Source organism: Pyxicephalus adspersus, chromosome 12 (assembly GCF_032062135.1).
Source record: "Pyxicephalus adspersus chromosome 12, UCB_Pads_2.0, whole genome shotgun sequence".
Lineage (NCBI taxonomy): Eukaryota > Metazoa > Chordata > Amphibia > Anura > Pyxicephalidae > Pyxicephalus > Pyxicephalus adspersus.
The window spans coordinates 29,567,592-29,588,586 of NC_092869.1; the positions used below are offsets into that span (position 1 = coordinate 29,567,592).

At 40.3% G+C, this 20,995-nt stretch overlaps 1 protein-coding gene and 1 long non-coding RNA gene across 3 annotated transcripts in view; one reads left to right on the forward strand and one right to left on the reverse strand.

Annotated features, from left to right (window-relative positions):
* Positions 1–1,096: 1,096 nt before the first annotated feature.
* On the reverse strand, positions 1,097–11,005 carry LOC140342214 (uncharacterized). Of its 2 annotated transcripts, none has more exons than XR_011923017.1 (2): positions 10,733–11,005; positions 1,097–2,868 (listed from the first exon to the last, which is right to left on the reverse strand). It is a non-coding gene; the product is annotated as an uncharacterized lncRNA (long non-coding RNA). The 2 variants fall into 2 exon arrangements; XR_011923018.1 differs by having other exon boundaries at positions 10,705–11,005.
* Positions 11,006–11,206: 201 nt separating this feature from the next.
* The window catches only part of ARID4A (AT-rich interaction domain 4A), a 45,724-nt gene continuing 35,935 nt past the window's right edge, over positions 11,207–20,995 (forward strand). The window contains exons 1-7 of the mRNA XM_072427650.1: positions 11,207–11,385; positions 13,792–13,848; positions 17,048–17,158; positions 18,836–18,901; positions 20,074–20,164; positions 20,601–20,680; positions 20,767–20,861. Of these exons, the coding sequence (XP_072283751.1) occupies positions 13,843–13,848; positions 17,048–17,158; positions 18,836–18,901; positions 20,074–20,164; positions 20,601–20,680; positions 20,767–20,861 (449 nt within the window). The 5' untranslated portion in view covers positions 11,207–11,385; positions 13,792–13,842. The remainder of the gene's footprint in view (positions 11,386–13,791; positions 13,849–17,047; positions 17,159–18,835; positions 18,902–20,073; positions 20,165–20,600; positions 20,681–20,766; positions 20,862–20,995) is intronic.

The window sequence follows — 20,995 nt, forward strand, 5'->3', positions numbered from 1 at the left end:
GATCTCAAAAACGCTGTGTCCACGTGTATAAGGTTTTTCTTGGATTTGATGGATTGCACACAAGATGTGACTTGTATATATGAGATTGTTCTTAACACATCTGATTGGAAACAGATTTAGGATAAGTTAGCTGCTTTCCTTTTGGACCTGTTTATTTTAGAAAAATTGCAAGTGAAAACTGGCCAGTAGGTAATTGTTACTACTGATTAAACATTCTTGGGACAGCCTTCAAGAGAAGTATGTCCCACTTTCAAAATCGGCAATCAAGCAGGTGTTTATTGCAGCATGGGACATGTTTTGTCATTTCTGCAATAGCTATTCTTACCTGCCTGATGGCCATCCGGTTGGGAGCTGCACAATCAGAATTCATCGTTTGTTGCCATGGATAAACAGCAATCCTGGATTCCCATGCAGGTGCCAGGAATGGGAACTCCCTAAATTATATAATGCTAGCCTGGCTAATCAAAGTGGTCAAGTATTAGGATAAAGGAGTAAAGAGTTACAGTGGCCTGTAACAACACAGGGACAAGCGAGTATTGACAGAGTTTGGTTCCACTTTAGGAAAGTTATTGCTTATACACATGCAACATTTTTACATGTCCCTCCTTAGCTTTGTGTTTTGCAGGTACAGAAGGGAGATGTGGCAAACGGTGAACTGTGAAAAGCCCTATAAATGTAAAGTTATTCTCTCAGAGTTCTCAGTCTTACCTCCTCCCTATGTCTGCCCAGTACAACATGAAAAGTTATCAAGGCACATGTAAAAATATCTGTCCGGCAGCCAACATCTGACTGGTTCCTATACACAAAGCCTGCACATTTAGGTACCAACCCAACAAGCTGAAGTAATGCCAATAGTAAGACAGTAGCTTGCCATCTGAAGCTCATAAAGAAGCTCACACTTTGAGCCTCCCCAGATAAAAGATAACAGCCTGTTTTCCCTATTATCACACAGGGTTTTATGGTCTCATACAAGTCTCATAGCAAGACAAAGAACTCAGCACTCCACCAAGATGAACAGCAGTGGTTACAATGAATTATTCATACCATTTGATAAGCAACAAAGTTTATGCACAGAAAGTCCACACAACACAACACCTCTGGTGAAAAAAATTGTGAAGTTTATTGGTATCACTTAAAAAAATATGACATTACATCTCATTGACATTTTGCCCAAACTGCTTCTATAAATGGCTTTACAACTGCTCCAAATCAGAAAGGTTTAGTAGTGGTCATACTATAAAAATTATTCTAAATAACTTTATTAAACATGCACAAAATAAATTAAAACAATGACATCTACAATTGTAGACAGTACATTAAAGCAAAGTAATTAACCCTTTTTCACAATATGAAAGGGTACAGAGTCCAACAGCTACTTTTTTTTCTGCCCTAAAAGCAGAAAACTGCCAATACATGAATAAATAGCCAAGCATCACACAAGACCATACAAGGAATCAACTAAACAGCACTGTGTGCACACTTATTTAGCAAGTGAATATTTTGAGGATTCAATTTATTATGGAGTATGTTATCAAGCAATCTAAATGTTTATAAACCTGAATGGTTTTAAAAATTAAATGGCGTGTGAGCATTCTCACAGGAATACATTTGTGTGCACAATTTTTGCGCAAGCAAAAATTTTCATCTGTAAAGGGAGTATATTAAACAACTCAAAGTGTACAAAAAACAAAAATTAGTGTCTAATATAGCCAACGCTTCTCAATAATAGTCCTACGCCTTCCTGGAGTCTGTCAGTTTCGTGATCAGTTGATGATCAACTTTTTGTGCAGTAGTACCCACAACTTTCCAGACACTTTTCAGAGAGGTGTATCATTCCTTTCCACCCAAACTCCCGATAAAGGGCACACAGGTTCTCAGTAGAGTTTAGGTCAGGTGAGGAAGGGGGGCATTCTTTCATCTTTAAGGCTGGGTCTGCATGGATGTTTTTTAAAAACGCATGTAAACGTTCCTATTACATTTATATGCACTTTTATTAGCGTTTTAAAGCTTGCCTTTAAAATTTCTGCGTTTCCCTGTATTTTTTAAATATATTTGCATATTAAGTGTTTAAAAACACGGGAAAACATCCCATTGAAATCAACCAGCATTAACTCACAGGTTTATTTTTATTTTTTTTATTTTTTTAAACGTTGCAAGCAACGTTTGAGATAAATGCCATGAACATGCCTCAAGGAAACGTCCTGGTGTAGATTAACCCATAATATAATGCATGGGGCTTTAAAAGCCTCAGGTTAAACGTTGGGGAAACAGTCCGTGTAGACTAAGCCTAAGTCCCTAACTGGCTAGCCACACAGTGGAGCACTTTAACGGATGCATTGTCCTGCATAAAAATCATGGACTTAACCATGGACTAAATCATCAAGACTTAGTCATGTACCATTCCTTTAAGAAAGACAGTCTTCTAAATACTGGAACACTTTGATATAGGGTGTTGATCTCCTTAAGCCACACATCACCTGATATGCTTCAATCCACTAAGCATTAAGTTTATACAGTTTGGAGTTGGAATATATGCATAAAAATGATGATCGGGTCAAAATACTCACTTGCCTAATAATTGTACACTGTGTAGAAAATTAAAACACAGCTGTATATATCCAAAAAGTTCGTTTTGCAAGGAGAAAAAAATACCTAGGTACACTTAAGCTTTACAGAGCTGGTAGAAAATTCTACAAGTCAGAGCAGACAGGAACATTATACCAGATAAATCCTGTCTAACATAAGGTACTTTATATGTTACCTGACCTCTGGAAGGTCACAAGAATCATACTGCAGTTGTAGGTGCAGAATACATAGAAATTTCTTCATTTGCAAACATAGCTTATACAAGTCCACAGTCAGATGAACCTAAAGAATGAAATAAAAAAAGAGATTCAGTCAAAGGTCTTTTATTATCATTAAAGTATTGCGTTAGATTTATTTAAGTCTTCTGTAATACACGGACTGTCTAAAATTAGGTGAACATTTATTGTTTAAGTTTATTTTTTTGACACAAGTAAAATATCTTCTGAATATCAGTTTTGACTGGATAGAAGCATATTTTGAGGTAATAAATGGCAAAATATTTTAATTGAAAACCTGTCCAGCCAGACATGTTGATTTGTATAGGCGCATACATGCACATTTCTCGAACAGGAAATTAGGCAAGATGTTGTTTTCAAGAAGAGAATATAATTTTCTTTTAAAAAGTTTACTTTTCAAAAACATAAAAATATAATGCAAATTCAGTTTCAGAGACAACACTCAGCACCTTTTCCTTAAAATCATGAATAGGAAGTGATAATGGAAACAGGTTTTCTGTTTGGCCTTTTTCCTGTGTAACTATCATAATCATACAGTAGCGTTTATAGTGAGATATAATTTTCTTAGTAGTTAAAAAGATAGCTAAAAATATAAATATAAAGAAACTATACATCCAATTTAACTCCATGCCATTGGGTGGATTGCATATTATGTAACTCCATGATGGGCTTAATCTTATAACTTGAAGCTGAAAAAGGTCTTTGGAAATCATCCGAAGCAACAATTCTAATAGATGTTGCTAGTTCCAAATTGATTTAATTATAGAAAGACTGAAAAATTGTGCAAGTTAATTGAAAATACACTGAATACAACATTACACTGACACAGCACCTTCCCCACCACACAAAGTGCCATGTATAGAGTAACATGTTTTGATGGAGTGAACAAGTTTCCTTGCTCCAAGCAGCAATTTTACATTTTACAATTTCAGCAGGAAATGTGCAATGAGTGTCATGGAGCAATACCCACTGAGAAACCTCTACCCTCTCAAAGGAACGATAAGGGATTCACAAAGCTTATTTTGATTGCCACTGCAACCTTAACAGGATTTCTTGGGACACAATCCTGATCAAGCAGCACTTTATTGAGCACAAGGGTTTTTGCAGGGCTGTCCCAACCACAGACCTAAAAGACCAGGATCTGTGCATATTTTTAGTAGTTCTAACAATACACTGTAACTTTGATTAGGTGTCAGAGTCTCAGATTTTTTTTTTTGTTTAAAATCCTGGCCTGTAGTTTGCTTTCAAATATGGAGTTGGACAGACAGAATTTAAAGGGACAAAAAATGACAGTCTACCACAGAGGTCAGCAAACTTTTTTGGCCACTAGGCCATGTAAGGGGTAGGCAGCAGCACACTGGGCCGGACTCTCTCTCGTCTCTCCCTAATGGTTCAGCCTCCACACCAGGAATGCCCCGAAGGGAAATCCCTCTCCTACGTATGCATTGCAGAGGAGAGGGATTTCCCTCCAGGGGGTGTTCCTGGTGAAAGAATGTTCCCTATTTACCCCAGTGGCGGAAGTGGTAACACCGGCCGGGGTAAATAGCGAAGGGAGCCACAACACGGAGGCCCATGCTGCTCCAGCAGGTTGTTTCAGCTCCGCCGCGGGTTGCTGGCCGGCATAGAGCCAGAACAAACTACCGACTAGGCCATATCTGGCCTTAAGGGCGGAGTTTGCCGACCTCTGGTCTACAACTACATATAGTCCCCCACCAAAGATTACTTAAAACATTTCTGTCCTGGATTTAAAATATACAGCTTGCCTCAGATATTCTCATCGCCAGACTTTACTACATTCAATGAGAGACCCAGAAAGTGGAGGCAGTTCAGGTGTTCAGCCAATTTCCAAAGAATTATCTGCATGCTTGTTTTAGATGCATGACTAAAACCAAAAATGACTTTTACATCCAGACGATTAGCTTTCTTTAGAATGTGTTCAGCAATTGCAGCTTTAAACTACAAGTCTTCTGTTGCTGTCAAACTCTAAACATCAATATGTACTTTATCGGCAGAATAAATTATTTTACCAACTAACATGAGGTTTGTTAAGTGTTTACATTCTGGTATAAGCTGTCAGCAGGCAACTTTTCTGAAAGGACAAAGGGGGTGGAGGAGTAAGGCTAGGTACACACGTGAAATTTTTCTCGTTCTATAATCAGGGCCGATTTTGGATGGGAATCTTGTGTGTGTACATCGCTCGCCGTCCCATCGTACGAACAACCTGGCGGATACACAGACGATGGACGAACAACGATAATATTCAAAGTGAAGGGGGATAGAGCGCAGCGGGGTGCCGCTCTGTCATTTCCCCCCTCCACTCCATGGAGCAGAACAGTACTGTATGTACAACGCTCGCTCATGCATTGTGCAGTCGTTAGTAAGGATCATGAGAGATCCTTTCCAATGACAATGATTGCACATGTGTACAGATCCTAAGAGTCAGGATGACTTGTAGTAAAAAAAAATTACTAGCATAGCAGACCCTTCCCCCGTCATTCTTTAGGAGTACACTGCCCAAGGACAACACAGCACCAAACCCATAAGATGAGCATTCCAAAGAAATGTTTCAACTACGAAAAAAAAAAAACTAAACGTTCAGGATGAAACAAATCTGCTGGGAATAGTATTATCCTTTACATACAGAATAAGGTTTAAAGTGAAACTTTTAGTATCATCAATAACTACCTCCACCTTGACTATAAACCCCAGCTAAAGAAAAGCAACCCCAAACCACGCTACAGCCACCACCTTGCATCACCGTGAGGATGGGATTCTTTTAGTAAATGTACCTTTTGGAATTGTGGCCAAAAAGTTCAACCTTGGTCTTATCAGACCACAAAACATTTTCCCACATGCTTTTGGGAGACTTGGTGTATTTTGTTGCAGGTTTTAGCCGGGTCTAAATGTTTTTTTTTTTTTTTTTTTTAAGAAAAAAATTGTGTCTTGCAACAGTATCCTATAGTCCAGACATATTGAGAATACAGGAGATTGTCACATGTAGTACATAACCAGTACTGCCAGAAATTCCTGCAGCTCCTTCCGTGTTGCTGTAGGTCTCTTGGCAGCCTGCCTGACCAGTTTTTGTCTTGTCTTTTAATCAATTTTGGAGGGATGTCCAGTTCTTGGCACTGTAGTCCCATATGTTCTCCATTTTTTTAATTACTGTCTTCACGGTGTTTCCATGTTATATCTAATGCTGTGGAAATGTTTTATACCCTTCTCCTGACTGATACCTTCTAACAATGATGTGGCTTTTATGCTTTGTAAGCTCCTTGCAAACTATAGCTTTTGCTGTAGCTGGCAACTTAGTATCATCAGAAAAATCCTACTAGGAAAGCAGAATTTTATTTGGGGTTAATCAAAGTTATTTTAATAGATGGCAGATGTGTACCCAAGAAGAGTAAATGCTGTAAATAAATCAAAAGGCGTATCAACAAAGTATTAATTTGAGGTGTGCACACTTATGCTACAAGTCCATCAGACTTTTGATTTGTTTTTCAATTGAATTGTACAGGTAAAAGGCACATTAGGGTGGGAAAAGTTTGAAGTTATTTTTTGGGGTCTCATTTTTCTCCCATCACATTGGATGTGTACACTTTTTACACTACCTATATAAACACACACCATGTACAGGCAATATCAATTACAATATAGATAAGTGAACATTAAATCCTTCTGTCTGTGGCAAGGATCAAATTGTATGATTTACTGATGAGAACGTCAAAAGAAACTTACATAGTGTAGGTCTAGAATATCTCTATAGCCATGGTTTAGGCTTAAACCTAAATGATAAACTACAGTGCTCAACCCAGAATTTTTTTTAAGCCGGGTGGGAAGACATTTTAGGTGGGTGGCAGCCCCTGTATTGTGACCAAACTCTTTAGTAACCACCCAAAAACAGCCGGGTGGGTGCTGAAAAGTGCCGGGTGGTGCGCCCAGCTAAAAGGCCCTGGGGAGAACTCTGAACTATACTGATTGTTCATTAAGTTTAATGCTGGATAACTTCATAGATCTGGAAGAAATACACAGAGCTCACCTGGATTGAGGTAAGGATACACAGGGTCTCCAAATATGAATGTCCTAGAACCCTTAAGAGTAACCCCCCCTTTGCACCTATCCTGTGACCCTTAGGCCCATGAGGAAAATCAATACATTTCTTACCTGTGGGTAAAATCAGGTTAGGGAAGACCAACTTTGGACTTTGGCTTCAGAAAATTGAAAAGTTTGGTTAATTTCTTTTACACTTATTTTTTAGATTTTTGTGCTGTCCATCTCCGATATTTAATAGATTTTGTTAAGGGAAAAACAAAATGTGACAAAAGTAGGTTAATGGGTGCTGAAAAGAACACAAATCACTTATTAAGGTGTTGCAACAGCAGTGATTTACAGCAGGCTGTTTAAGACCATACTTAAGGCCACAAACACCGTAATAGTCAACCACCAAGGCACCAGAAGCACTTAGTGTAGAATGAATAGCAGTGTGTAGGGAGTTCTATGAGAGTCCACTCAGCAGTAAGTCAGGGCAACCAAGCAATTAAGAAAAACAAGACTCATTCTGATTGGTTACAAGTTTCTACACATAGGCTTTGGTTAATGGAAACTTAAGTTCTGCTTTCAGCAGTATAATTATGTTCCACTTTTAGGAATAGGCGATGAGTCAGGTCATTATTGCAGAAAGGGGACAGGCTATGTCCATCCTGGCTGATCGCTCCATGTTTCTGGCAAAAACCTAAGGGACAGCCTTAGCTGCCAGGATATCCAGCATTCCCAGTTTCCTCAGAGCTTGCTGGGAATCATGTTACATAATTCTGTCCCAGCCAGTCAGGACGTCTAAAGATCATCTACAAGAAAATAAGATGATGGTTGTACCCTACAGGAGAACGAGGACAGGAGAGTATTGTAGTGTTCAGTTGCAAAAGGTTTACCTTACTTCAAAGACAACAGTACACGTATACAAAAGTGTTACAGTTATCCGTTTGCTACACCCCTCCAAAATCCTCCTATTAGGATATCCAGTTATAGAAATCTGTCCACTGTGGCCTAGGCCCCTCCAACTCATACAGCTAGTTACAAACAATAGTAATGTCATCGCACAGTATAATGTTAGAAGCTCATGCTTGACTAAATTCCTGCCTCTGGAAATAAATTTTCCACCTTCTTTGGTTACACAGGAGATGACACTATTGTTTACAAGTACCCATAGTGACTGAAGGGGCACTAGGTTGCGGTACCCAGACCCATGTATCTGGACTTCTTTAGAAGGGGATCCGATTTCATTTTTTGATGGACATTTGTGCGCAAGTACAATTATCCTTCAAAGAAGCTCTGAAAAAAAAAAACCTTTACCCCTGCCATAAGTAATCCTTCACACTGCAAGGATTAAACATGTTTTATCTGGGATGACAAGTAAGGTAACATTTCTCACCAGTCTGTTGTCCTGTGAGCCTTTAGTGACCTCAGCATTGAACCATAACTTATTCCTGCATCATACAGGAAGACAATAGACAGACGTGATCAGTCAGCAGTAGCTTTACAAGACATACGGTCATAAGGAAAGCCTGGAGGAGCGAAGAATAACGCAACATCTTACTCATCACTTAGGCACAATAAATAAAACACACTACTGCAGTACATAGCGGGGACACTTCAAGAGGAAGTCCCCTCATCTCAGAAGTTCGGCTGAGCTTGAGAGAAGTACAGAGGGACCAATACTGCAGACCCACTTCAACAGTTAGCTGTAAGGCTGTATATGGCCTCACCAAATTCACAGATTTGGACCATGCATGATGTAAACCTCTGAGGTTCTTAGCTCTATACCTGCAGAACTAAAAGGTCTGCAGGTATAGAGGATCCTAGATCTAAAGATTTTAAAAGGAGAAATAAGTGGCTCAGTGGTTAGCACTCTAGCCTTTGCAACACTAGATCCCAGGTGTGAACATCAGGCAGGACACTATCTGCATGGAGTTTGCGTGGGTTTTCTCCCACATATGTTGGCGCTATATAAATACTAACACACACATATAATAATAATATTAGGCAGGCTTTACAGCAGAACTGAAGTTAGATCATGCAGGTAAATGTCTCTGCTGCAAAAAATGCATACTTGAACGCCATCTTCATCAGGAAGGTTGCAGTGATACCCAGCACATCCTGGTATTCCCTGTGGATAACTGAATGAACTTCTGCACAAGAGTTACATCAGCCTGGCCAATCAAGATGGCATACTCCAGGAAGATGACTGGGTGGAGATTGTGATGCCCTTGATGGAGTGAGGACAGCAAAGTGCAATTACAAAAATTGTGAACCAGAAGGTAAACCTATTTTACTGCAGATAGGACATTGTCTGTTCCTGCTGCAATGAAGGACCCACCTGGTCACGGTTTCATTTTTATGTTTAGTTCCACTTTAACATTTTTTAAAGATTGTTAAAGTGGAACTAAACCCTGTAAACTCACCTGTCTGTGTTCAGTGCCGGGAGCAGTCATCTTCCTTCTATTCTTTCTTGTATGATTTTTTTTTTTTTTTTTTTTTTTTTTTTTTTATAGTTGCCTAGGCAAATAAGAATGAATAGGAGCGTAGAGCCTCCAAGGATTCCTATGTCACGCATCCTAAGAGGCCCTTTGCTGCTCCTTCTGTGCATGCCCGGGACGGTCGAGCATATGTAGAAGGAGCCCTTTCATCAAGAGGGAAAAAATGCCCATCTGTATGCACAGGGAGATCAGCAAGTATTTCCCCAGTCAACATCACCTGATCTCGCACCGGGTAATGTAGGAAGAAGAGAGAAGATGGCGGTGCCCTAAAGATAGGATACTGGGACAACAGACAGACTTATCTGTGGGACTGAAGTCTTTTTTTTACTTCCACTTTAATGGGAGCACAAAGCCACCCAGGATACCTACATTACGTATGCTGGGAGGCTCTGGCTGCTCCTTCTGCACATTACCTAATCTCGGGCATGCGCAGAAGGGGCAGGACAAGATCAGGTGATGAAGAAAGAAGACTGAAAGAGCAAAGATGGCGGCGCCCGGCGATTCCTCTGCCCTGGGATGAAGAGAAATCCCAGGTCAATGCATGACCTGATGGTGGGAAGGAACCGAGCCATCGAGGGATCTGCAGGATTAAAGGTGTAATTTTATTGTTTTTACTTTAGTCCGGCTTTAAAAGTGAAAATTTAGTATAAGCCCGCCTATCAGAATGTCTACTTTTTCTGTACATTGCACCGTGCATGCCCGTGCACATGTGTACAAGTGACATCATCCCAAGCCAACCAATAGAAGGGGCCGAAGACATTTAACCCGAGAGATCCAATGATCATGGAAAGGACTCCGGGAGATTGCAGATGTCGAAGGCTCAAAGTAAGGTGCAAATACGCCGAGCTCCAGCTGCCTTAATAATAGTGCAACAGAAATCAATAATTTACAAAAGGTTATAAGCTTTAAATTGATAATAAATGATAAAATTTCCTCCTAGATTGTAAACTCTCCTCCTGTGTCACTGTCTGTATTTTGCAACCCTTTTTAATGTACAGCGCTGCATAATATATTGGCGCTATATAAACACTGTTTATTATTATTATTATTATTATTAAAAATAAAATAAGTGAACCGACTGACAGGAGACCAGGGTTATTCACATGGCCAAAGCTGGCATTGTCTGCCCACACCAGGGGCCAATGGGCCCCTTACAGAGGCCCTGCCTAGAGTGGTGACATATCAGACCAGGGAAGGGTTAATCTGCACCCGGAAGTCGGGTTTCTGTGACAGACAAGCACTTCCTGTGACGCAGCTCTCCCGCTTATGTCACCCCGGCAAATGGCCTCCGCCGATAACAACGTCACAGCCTTCATATGACCTCTGAGCTTCAGTAGAAACATAAAGCTTACCACAAAACCCAACCCGAGCCGTCCATACCGTATAAATGTCCTCAGGGACTAAGCCGAGACCGGCCCGATGCATCCACGTAGCAGCGGGGCTCCCCCACAGACTATACGTCTCCCGTCTCTGTCGCTCCTCCTGCCTGTCTGAGCATAAAATGGGAAATATCCCCCTACAAAATGGCGCTGAGCCCTTTGGCAAGCGCAAGCGCAGTCTCTTAAAGCGCGCGCTTAGCTCCTCCCCTTGCGCAGCCCTTTTACTTCATTCTAAACTCGGCTTAGTTCCGTTTCCAGGAAACAGGGAAACCAATGAAAGCACGGGGCTGGGTTCATCGCTCACACCAATCCGCCAATCGCCATCCGCAGAACTCCATCCGGCTCTTAAATGTCTAATCACACACAGAAAAGGGCTGGCTTTTCAGAATGCTAACCAATCACTTGAGACGGGAAAAGAGATCCAATCGCATGGCTGAATTTTCTTACCTGCATTCCTAACAGCCAATAGGCGTTTTAAGCCCGCGCTTCCAATAACTAACTAGCATATTCTGCCCAATCATACGTTTGGTCTGCTCTCCACGGCGTGAGGCAGAACCAATGGTCTTCCGAGAAGGATTGCTTCTGCTCAACAGCTTGTTATTTCGTTTATTGCTTGCAGTTCCGTGCAAGTGGGGAGTTGGAGGAGCCGAGTGTGTGAGTGGAACTTTCAGCTTATGCCGTGGGTTTTGCGAGGTGTTGGGGAAGGCTCGGGAGCTTTGCTGGTAAAGGGGGGCGGGATGGTGGAGCTCGGGGCATCCGGCTTGGCCGAGCGCTGACTTCTCAGCAGAGAGTTTGAAGGGATGTGACTGGGCTGCCAATGGAATGGTAGGCGGCTGAGGAGAGCGGGGGCAGGTAGAGCGGGGTGTCTCGGTGCTGCTGTCAGGGTGGTCTCTGAGGAGGAGGAGGGGATCCGCTCCCTGTATGGGCACCGCGCTCTCCGCACAACTTCCACAAAGGAGCCGTGTGAGGAGGATGCGGGCCGCCCGGTACAGCAATGGCGACGTGACAGACCGACAACACAAAGCCTGGCGCCCCCTCTTCACCGAGGCAGGAAATCCTCTGAGATGACCGGACACTTCTCTGCCAGGCATTCCACTGGCACAGGCCCTGCGGCTATGGATGGCATCTGACCAGGTGCCCACACACATATGGGTGATGGGGAGCTCTGGGCACCTCACACACTGCTCATAGAGGTATGATGGGCCCTGGTGATGTCATTGGGCCCCTCACCTCTGCCTGCTTCTCTGGAGGTGCCCACTGGCATATGATGGCCACCGACCATGTGATTGGGCACTTCCTCATCTGTCTATGGGCACCTCAGGAGAGACAAGAAGGTGATCTCTGCTGATGGCATTGGGCTCTTCACCTTTTGGTGCTTCTCTTGAGGTGCCCACTGGCACATGATGGTCATTGTTAATGTCGTTGGGCACTTCATCTTCTGCCATCTCTCCTGAGGTGCCTACAGGCACATAATGGTTATTGGTGAGGTGCCCACTGATATATGATGGCCATTGGGCACTTCATTTTCCGCTGCCTCTCCTGAGGTGCCCGCAGACACATGATGGGCATTGGTGATGTCACTGGACACCTCACCTTGAGGTGCCCACTGATACATGATGACCATTGGGCACTTCTCCTTCTGCCATCTCTCCTGAGGTGCCCGCAGACTCATGATCATTATTGGTGAGGTGCCCACTGACATATGATGACCATCAGGCACTTTACTTTCTGTCGTCTCTCCTGAGGTGCTCGCAGACACATATTGGTCATTGGTGATGTCACTGGGCACCTCTCCTTGAGGTGCCCACTGATATATGATGACCATCGGGCACTTCACATTCTGCTGTCCCAGACATACAATGATCATTGACAATGTCATTGGGCACCTCACCCCTTGCTCTTTCTCATGATGTACTCACAAAGTGGTCACTGTTGACAAATGATCTCTGTGGGTACCTAACTTCCTGCTTGCATCTCTTGAGTTGCCCCAAACATAATGTAAGCTCTTCAGGTACCTCTCCCTGGCTCTTGAGGTGCCCACAGACATGTGATTATTGGTGATGGAGACGTCACTGGGCACCTCACCTTTTGCTGTGCCCACAGACATCTGATTATTGATAAAGATATCCTCATCACCCTCCTCACTTCACAACTTTCGCATATGATGGCCAGGAATAATGAGGATGTCTGTGGGCACTCCAACAAAAATCCTCTCGGTAGAGACGTCCACACACATTTGTTGTTGGGGATGTTTGTGGACATCTCGCCATGTAACTCACTTTCTCATGTACTCACAGATATTTGTTGGTGGGTCAGGCTGCTATATAAATGTCTGTGAATCTCGTATACCTCCCTCATTCACATGTGAATTTTACACATATACCTCCCTACCTACCCTGATGGTTTGGTGGCCATAAACTCTATCAGAAATTGAAGTTCCACCTCCTATGAAAAAACTAGCATTGATACCTGAACAGGTTTGTGTTGGTGCAAACAAGTTATTCCTTACCCTGATAATGGGAGCATGTGTACACGGACTGCTGTCTGGTGCCCAAAACTAACTTTAGTTTTGCAGCTCTCTGTCAAGTAACTTTTTTGTGCACATAGCATTCAGCAGTTGAATTGCACACGTGACCCAGCATTACTGTACAGGGCTACTCAAGGAGACTTTACAGCAATGTCCTTTCATTGTGCAGTTAGTCTGGATTGATGATAAATGCAGACAGTCAGATCCTAAATTTGCATTAAAGATCATATTCTGTGAACGTAGTTGTAGAGCTCATGTGTGTAAATGCTGCATATTTTTTTTTTTTCATTTGGCTTGCTACATTCATGGCCATGCATTGCATCTCCGCTGTCAGCCACATCTGAGGATACAAATCTTTCTGCTGAAAAATAATTGTTTTGGTTAGCAGTGGACATCATGATCGTTAGTTACCCTGCCCTTCTCGTGATTAGTTTAACTTCTCAATGGGTTTTGGGATTGTCTTTGGGAAAAACTGCAATGACGCTAAAGCAAAATGTTCTGTATCTAAATCTTTCTTGTTTCTCTTTTTTCAGCTGTAGTGACGACCAATCTTCGAGCTGGAATCCCTCAAATAACCTTTGACGATGAAGGTAGGCGGCTTCTTATCATTTTGTAACACTCTGTCCTGCCTAACATACACACGGCATGTTTGTACTTTTTGTATTCGTCCTGCGGAGCTTCCTTAGCTGCATTTCCTTCAGCACTTACAGCCAAACCTTTTTGGGGTTTCCTCACCTCACAGCTTCCCACAGTTTTAGCCAAATCACATACTGTAGCGAGTCTGACTCTCAGGCGGACCTGGATACTGAAACCTGCCAATATGTAACACAGGTCGTGCGAACAAAAGTGACATCTACACTCTCATCTATAGACAGCAAAGTTTCCCCCATTATGTTGGTGGGTTTTGGCTTGTAGGCTTTTATATATAAGGTGTTTTGGTCCTTGTCAACGGTGTCAGGATGATTTGTGTGGAGTAGCCCTGTTTGCTGTACTTTTTGTAGGAAGTTATATTGCTATGAGACAATTGGTAAACATTCCCACATCATGACATAAATTGCAAGTTTGTTGTATGAGAATGCTGAAATTGTAATATGAATGAGTTATTCTTAGTTCTACTTGGTTGGTTTGTTTTTAAATAAAGCCAAAATGTGTGCACTGCAGGCTTCTTTTTGCGTATTGCCAGTGTAAGCAAACTTGCATGCCAGGTCTGCCAACATATTGCTATATGTTATATATTTACAATAACAGTGCTTGATATTGGTATTGTATCCACCTAGTCTCTTTTGATGGGTTTAATCTCTGCCTATTTTGCTTGTGATTAGTTCACTTATATACTTGGTTTGTGCTATAGAAAATTGCTGTATTTTTGTGAGGAAGGAAGGAAGTTTAAAAGTGAGATTTAGAGTTACTACTGCTGCTCTAAACTTTACAATCAATAACTTGATGCTCTTTGTTGTAGAATTTGTTTACTTTCCTATATGGAGCTTGTATAGAATTGCCTGGTTAATTATTGCAACATGGAGAGCAAGTTTCTTCCACCCTTGGCAGTTCTTTGCAACTGGCACCTTTTACCACGCTGTGAGATTGCTCCTCCTCGCTTCATACAGTTCTGTATATTAGACTTTTAATATTTTCCCAGCAAGTTTGCTGCTGCAGTCAGCAGTAAGATTGTGTTTTTTGTTTTTTAAATGTTCTTGTGGAATGTTTGTGAAACACTTTTCTTATTTGGATAGTTGTTTAGCGAATAGCTGTTTGTTGCACACTCAAATGTTTGTTTGTTTGTTTGTTTTGCATGAGCTGTCAAAAACACTCCTAGCAGAGAACTGTGTTTTTAAAATAGTAATGGCTGGTTTGTGCACTTGAGATTTTTTTTTTTTTCCCAAACCAGCCTTCCATTTGATATTCGTGATTGTGTTTTAGGTTATCAGCTTTCCAGGAGTCCTGGGTAGTGCACTGTATAATCATGCAACACATAATGTTAGTAAAGTCAGAAGGAGAAAAAAGTTTCTTTTTGATTGTGAAACAAAAATAATATTAGTAAACAAAAAACAGATGTTTGCAGTCCTAAACTCTCACTATAATAAGTTGCAGCCTCCACCTTTGCATGTGCTTTCTTTTGGGTAGGCTCAATATTGTGGTTGCCACTTTTATATAGCAGCATCAACGTTTTAAACCCAATTCATCAGATATCTGCATTGAGTTTGTATATACACCTTACATATTAGTGGGCTTTCAATATGAGATGAGATTATTATTTTTTTTTTTTTTTTTTTTGCCACATGCTAAACTTGCTGGTAGATTACCTGGCATGTAACTAAACAGACTCTAACTAATATCTCATGCATCAAAGAAAGTCTTGACCGTTTACTTTTCTATTTATTGGGGAAAATAACAACTGGGCAGGTATTCACATAGTCAGCAGTGTTCTCTCTTGCCCTTTTAGGTGGATGCACCCCCCTGCTCTTTTCAGTAACCATCCAAAAACAGCCGGGTGGTTACTGAAAAGACTTGGGTCACAATACAGGGCCTGCCATCTACTTGCAATTTCTTCCCACCCAGCTTAAAACTTTTGGGCTGAACACTGGTCAGTATGGCATAATGGTGACTTCATGGCACTAGGTAATGTCACAGACAGTAGGTACATGTCATTTTTCCAAAGTTGCAGCACATGTTTCTTAACCACACTTTGTTAGCTGACACCTACATAAAAAATTTTACTTAGTGTGCAAACTCTGGATGGGCAGTGACTGCTTACACACCCAACTCTGCATGAAATATTGAGCTGCTGCTGTTAATTTTCCTATACTATTTTCTTTTTAAAATTTTTTCCTCCTGAAAATGCTGTTTGTTGTGATGGTTCATTGGCTTCTAAATATTATTGGGGAATATGTGTTAGGAAGGGACTTCACTTTTATGCAATTCCCAGGTCATCACCTGTGTGGTACTAAATATTTAAATTTTACAAAGGTCACTAGTGTTAAGCTTCCAAATTTCTTTCCATGCATGTTTCCTTTATACAAACTGAAGAAAAATTGTGTGTTAAGTTTAATATTCTATAAGACAAGTCAGGCATATATATGTATTTTTAAATGTTTTCTCACAAGCCTGTACCAATTACCTAAAATTGTAAATGTGTGAATCTTGGAAGAAGTCGTATGGGTCTATACATTTATATACAGACCCCAAGGTGTTTGTGCTGTTAGTATTAGCATATTATCGTTGCTGTTCATGCTGCCTTATTTCAGGCTGTTTGCAATGTATTCATATTAGCTTGCTATGCTTCTCTTCAGATGACTGTCAAGTGCTCCAGCCAGTTTCATTTTTAAAGCACAAACTTTACCGGGGCACTTCAGCTTCATAGCTTAAGGACAATAATATATGTCATTCACCTGTATATTCCCTGAAACCATTGTTCTATGATACCCAGTGTTCTCCCAGCCCCTTTTAGCTGGACGCACCACCCGGCACTTTTCAGTAACCACCTGGCAGTTTTTGGGTGGTTACAAAAGAGTTGGGTCACAATACAGGGGCTGCCACCTGACTTAAAAAAAATTTGGGTTCATCACTGATACCTCTCTGTGAACTGGCATTGCTCCTATTCATTTGGTACTCTATGAAGCTATGATCTGTAAAACCAAACTTTCCAGAAAATTCAGGCAAGTACATCTAATGTTTTGTAGTCTAAAGTACTTTTTCACTTTCTAAGATAAGAGATAGAGGTTACCTGTAGCTAATTTTACATGTTCACATTCGCTGTAATTACTACTTTTCCTGTCTTGGTCTTTTTAGGCAGCTGATGAGCCTGCCTACCTAACAGTGGGAACCGATGTCAGTGCTAAATACCGGGGTGCCTTCTGTGAGGCAAAAATTAAAACTGTCAAACGCCTAGTAAAAGTCAAGGTATGTTGCTTAATAAATAAGAAGTTATTCATTTCTTACTGTGTTCCTTCCCTATTGTATCTTCCAAGTCTGTTTTAATGTTATGTATGCTTAAACGGATTTCAGTTCTTGTTAATTAAATTTGTAGCTGTGGAGAATATCTGAAAAGGATGCGCAGCAGATAAGAGAACTTCCTGCGTGATTTTTCAGCCGATGGAGGAATTTGAGTTGTTGATTTGCACGCTGCATGAGACAATGAATAAAGTGTTTTGTTAATGTTTTAAATTATCAGTTTTTGGCCTTGTATTTATGTTTTGGAAGCTGACATTTAGCCTTCTGGTATGGGTGTGAGCAAAGATAATATGTTGGGTTTGCAAAGATGATGGGTCTGATAGAAGTATCTGGTACCCAAGTGGGGGAATCTATAAACTTTCAGCTATGATAGCTAAAAACGCAAAATTAATTAAAAAAGGTGCTTGAATAGGGTAAGGAGAAGCAACAGGCTGAGCACCTTGTTACAACACAAGTATTGCGCCACAACTGATTAGCTTTTTGTGCTGATTCTCTCACTGCTAGTCTGAGCTTTTCTGTACAGTGAGCAGCTAGAAGCTTCCATAACTTCTGTTGCATTATCACCTTCTTCTTTCTTTATTTTTTAAACATGGATAGAGTTTTTTGCTTATTGTTTAATATGGGCTATTGTACCTCAATATTTATTTTAATCTTGCTATAAATTAGACCTCATTAATAGTTAATAATAACTTTAAACAGTATAGTTATATAGTTAAATAGGGCTAACATATTATCCAGAGCTGTAGAAAAAAAGGGGATTAATAGTTGCTAAACCTTGCCATGGCTGGAGATAAAGTTCTCATTTTTGCTAATAAAATAAGTAAGCCATTTATTTTTAGAAGTTTGTGGTTTGTACTTCTCCAATTGCCTGGGCTGAGCTTAGTTTTATTATGTTGCTTATGGTTGGTAGGGACTCATGGGAGTTGTAGTCCTGCATCAGCCTGAGAGACCTTAATGAAATGACCTATATGCCAGATAATTAGAAAGAATGTTGGAGGATGCAGTGCAATGCTGTTACAAGGCCATTATTCTAGTGTCTTCCTTAAGTTAAATAGAATAAATGAATGTAATGTTCATAGGGTGTGTGTGTGTATGTATGTATGTATATGTGTGTATGTATATGTATATATATATATATATATATATATATATATTTTTTTTTTTTACATATGGTCATATGGAAAATATCATCAAAGTGATGAAGAATCTCTCTTGGTCTTTTTCACTTCACTGCAACAAGTGTTCCATTAAAATGATCCCAGTATTTATGTTTCAGTGACGATTCAGTGTTGGATCTCCAACTTTTAGGACTGCAGAAAACATGATTTGTTTTAGATGCATTGGTGCGCTGTTGTTTTTAATTGTGAATGGCACCCTCAGAACTCAGCAAATGTCTATTTTACCAGCACAACACAAAGGGCTATTTTTAAAGCAGTGAATCTAAAATTCACTGAAACGTTCCCTGGTGGAGATTGCATGAACCTGGAAGATTCTCCACCAAGGAATTGTTTCGAAGAATGTCAGATTCACTGCTTTTTAAAAAGACACAAAAGTGTAAGAAGCATTGCCTTGTCTATGGTCACTAAAAGCATGTGTCTTATTTGGATGTCTTTACATTTTTTTTAGGTTACCCTAAAACAAGATAGCTCTACCCAGCTGGTTCAGGATGACCAGGTTAAAGGTCCATTACGGGTATGTGCCACCACCTTCATTTTATCTTTTCTTTTTTAACTTGAAGATCTTTAATAACCCAGGAGCAGATATCCAATGCATTTAAAAAAAAACATAGACCTGCTAATTAACTTTTTTAACTTTTCAGTTCCAGCTTTTTCAAGTAGGTGGTGAGCTGCATTTGTTTGTAGTTATTGTGGTTATTCACACAAAGGTGTAAAAACAATGCACTTGCTGTCATTATGATAACCAGATACTGCAGGGAACTGTTTTCCTTTCCAATGCCTATTCATACTGTTAATAACATACCACCCTGGTGTTATTACACAAAACAATCCTTGGTGAATAAAAATCACCATCAGCATATGTGCATCCGGAATTAGAGGACCTATACTGCAAAAGATGTGCCTGAAAAACGCAAATAGAGTTCAAAAGAATAGCTATAAGTCTTGCATGTAGTTTCTGTGCAGCTATTTGCAAAATAGATGCAGCACAACCCCACAAAAAGCTTTCTCTGCAGCAAGCCTTTAGCAGTACAGTAGAGACATCCCTAAATCCTACTTTGTATAGGATTAGTAGTCCAAAGCACCAGTAACTTCATTGATATTGTTTATCTGTTCAGCTATAAAACAAGAATGGGCTAAGTACAAAAGTATTTTTTTTTTTTTTAATACACGGTAATACACAGGTAATACTTCTAGGTGTTTAACTAAGTTTTGTGTGAACCAGTACTAAATATATTGTAATTTTATATATGGTATACTGTGTTCGTGCCAACACCCACTACTGCATCTCAATGATTTTCACTAACTTGGAGCAAACTTTCCTATTCCCACAAGCCAGTTGTAGCTTTCCATTTTATACTTTACGTTGGTTATGATGATTCTGTGGTGGAGTGGGCACAGATGTACAATGACTATTAAAGGCCAACCATCTTCCAGCACTGACAGTAGACATCACAATGTTCTGGTTGAATGCATTATAAGATTAGCTAACTTGCATTGTCACAGAATTTAGTTGTAATTTATTAAGGGTTACAAGCACCTAATTTACTAATCCTTCTAGGTACATTTATGCCGGAGCTGTTAAAGGGCCAAGAAAGGGGGAGTGCACTTAGCATTTAAGGTTTGATAAATTAAGAACCTTGTCAGTTTGGAAAATCTGTCATGTTAATGTGGAATCTCTGTATATAGGTTGGCGCTACAGTGGAAATGAAAGCACCTGATGGATCCCTGCAGGAAGCGGTTATAAGCAAGCTGACAGATGCCAGCTGGTACACTGTGGGTGAGTAGCATTGCTATGGTAAATATATTTGAACACCCAGACTGGCGCTGTGTTTGCAGACACATCAGTATATTACTAAACTTTAATAATTCTTGCTCTGATGCAGTTCTTTAATGCACTCGTTTTGGAGAAATTCCAGAAAAAAAAGAAATATTATTTGATCATTTAAGGAATTGGGGGAATTTCAGGTAAATGTCAAGTTAAGGGCTTTCTGTATATTTTCCTCACTTGAAACTCCGCATAGGAAGTGTATTGCTTTACAATAACCTTGCTTTATTCTGCAGGTTTTGCATATGTAACACAAAAAATATGCAGCAATTACAAATGTGTATACAGAGTTTTTTTACATGCATATTTATTTAGTGGACCACCTTAGGTGTGCAAAACTCTCTAGACAACTTGTTTTACCTTTTATATGTGTTTTATTATTTTACAGTGTTTGACGATGGGGATGAAAGGACATTAAGACGAACATCTTTATGTCTGAAGGGAGAAAGGCACTTTGCAGAGAGTGAGGTATTGCTAAAGATAATTTTCTCTTGTATTTGTTTCATGGTTTTATAGGAATAATTTGTTGACCTTTCTACATCTCTGTTAAATAGACTTTAGACCAGCTTCCGCTAACCAATCCTGAACATTTTGGCACTCCGGTCATTGGGAAAAAATCCAACAGAGGAAGACGGTCCTCCCTTCCAGTGTAAGTTCATTTTGATTTTTTCATGACACTTAATGTCCCCAATCGCACACATTTTTTTTGTCCATTCAACCTGTAAGGAGATTTTATCAGGTAGATATCTCTTGTTGTAGCAAGTTGATCCACGGCTAAATTTT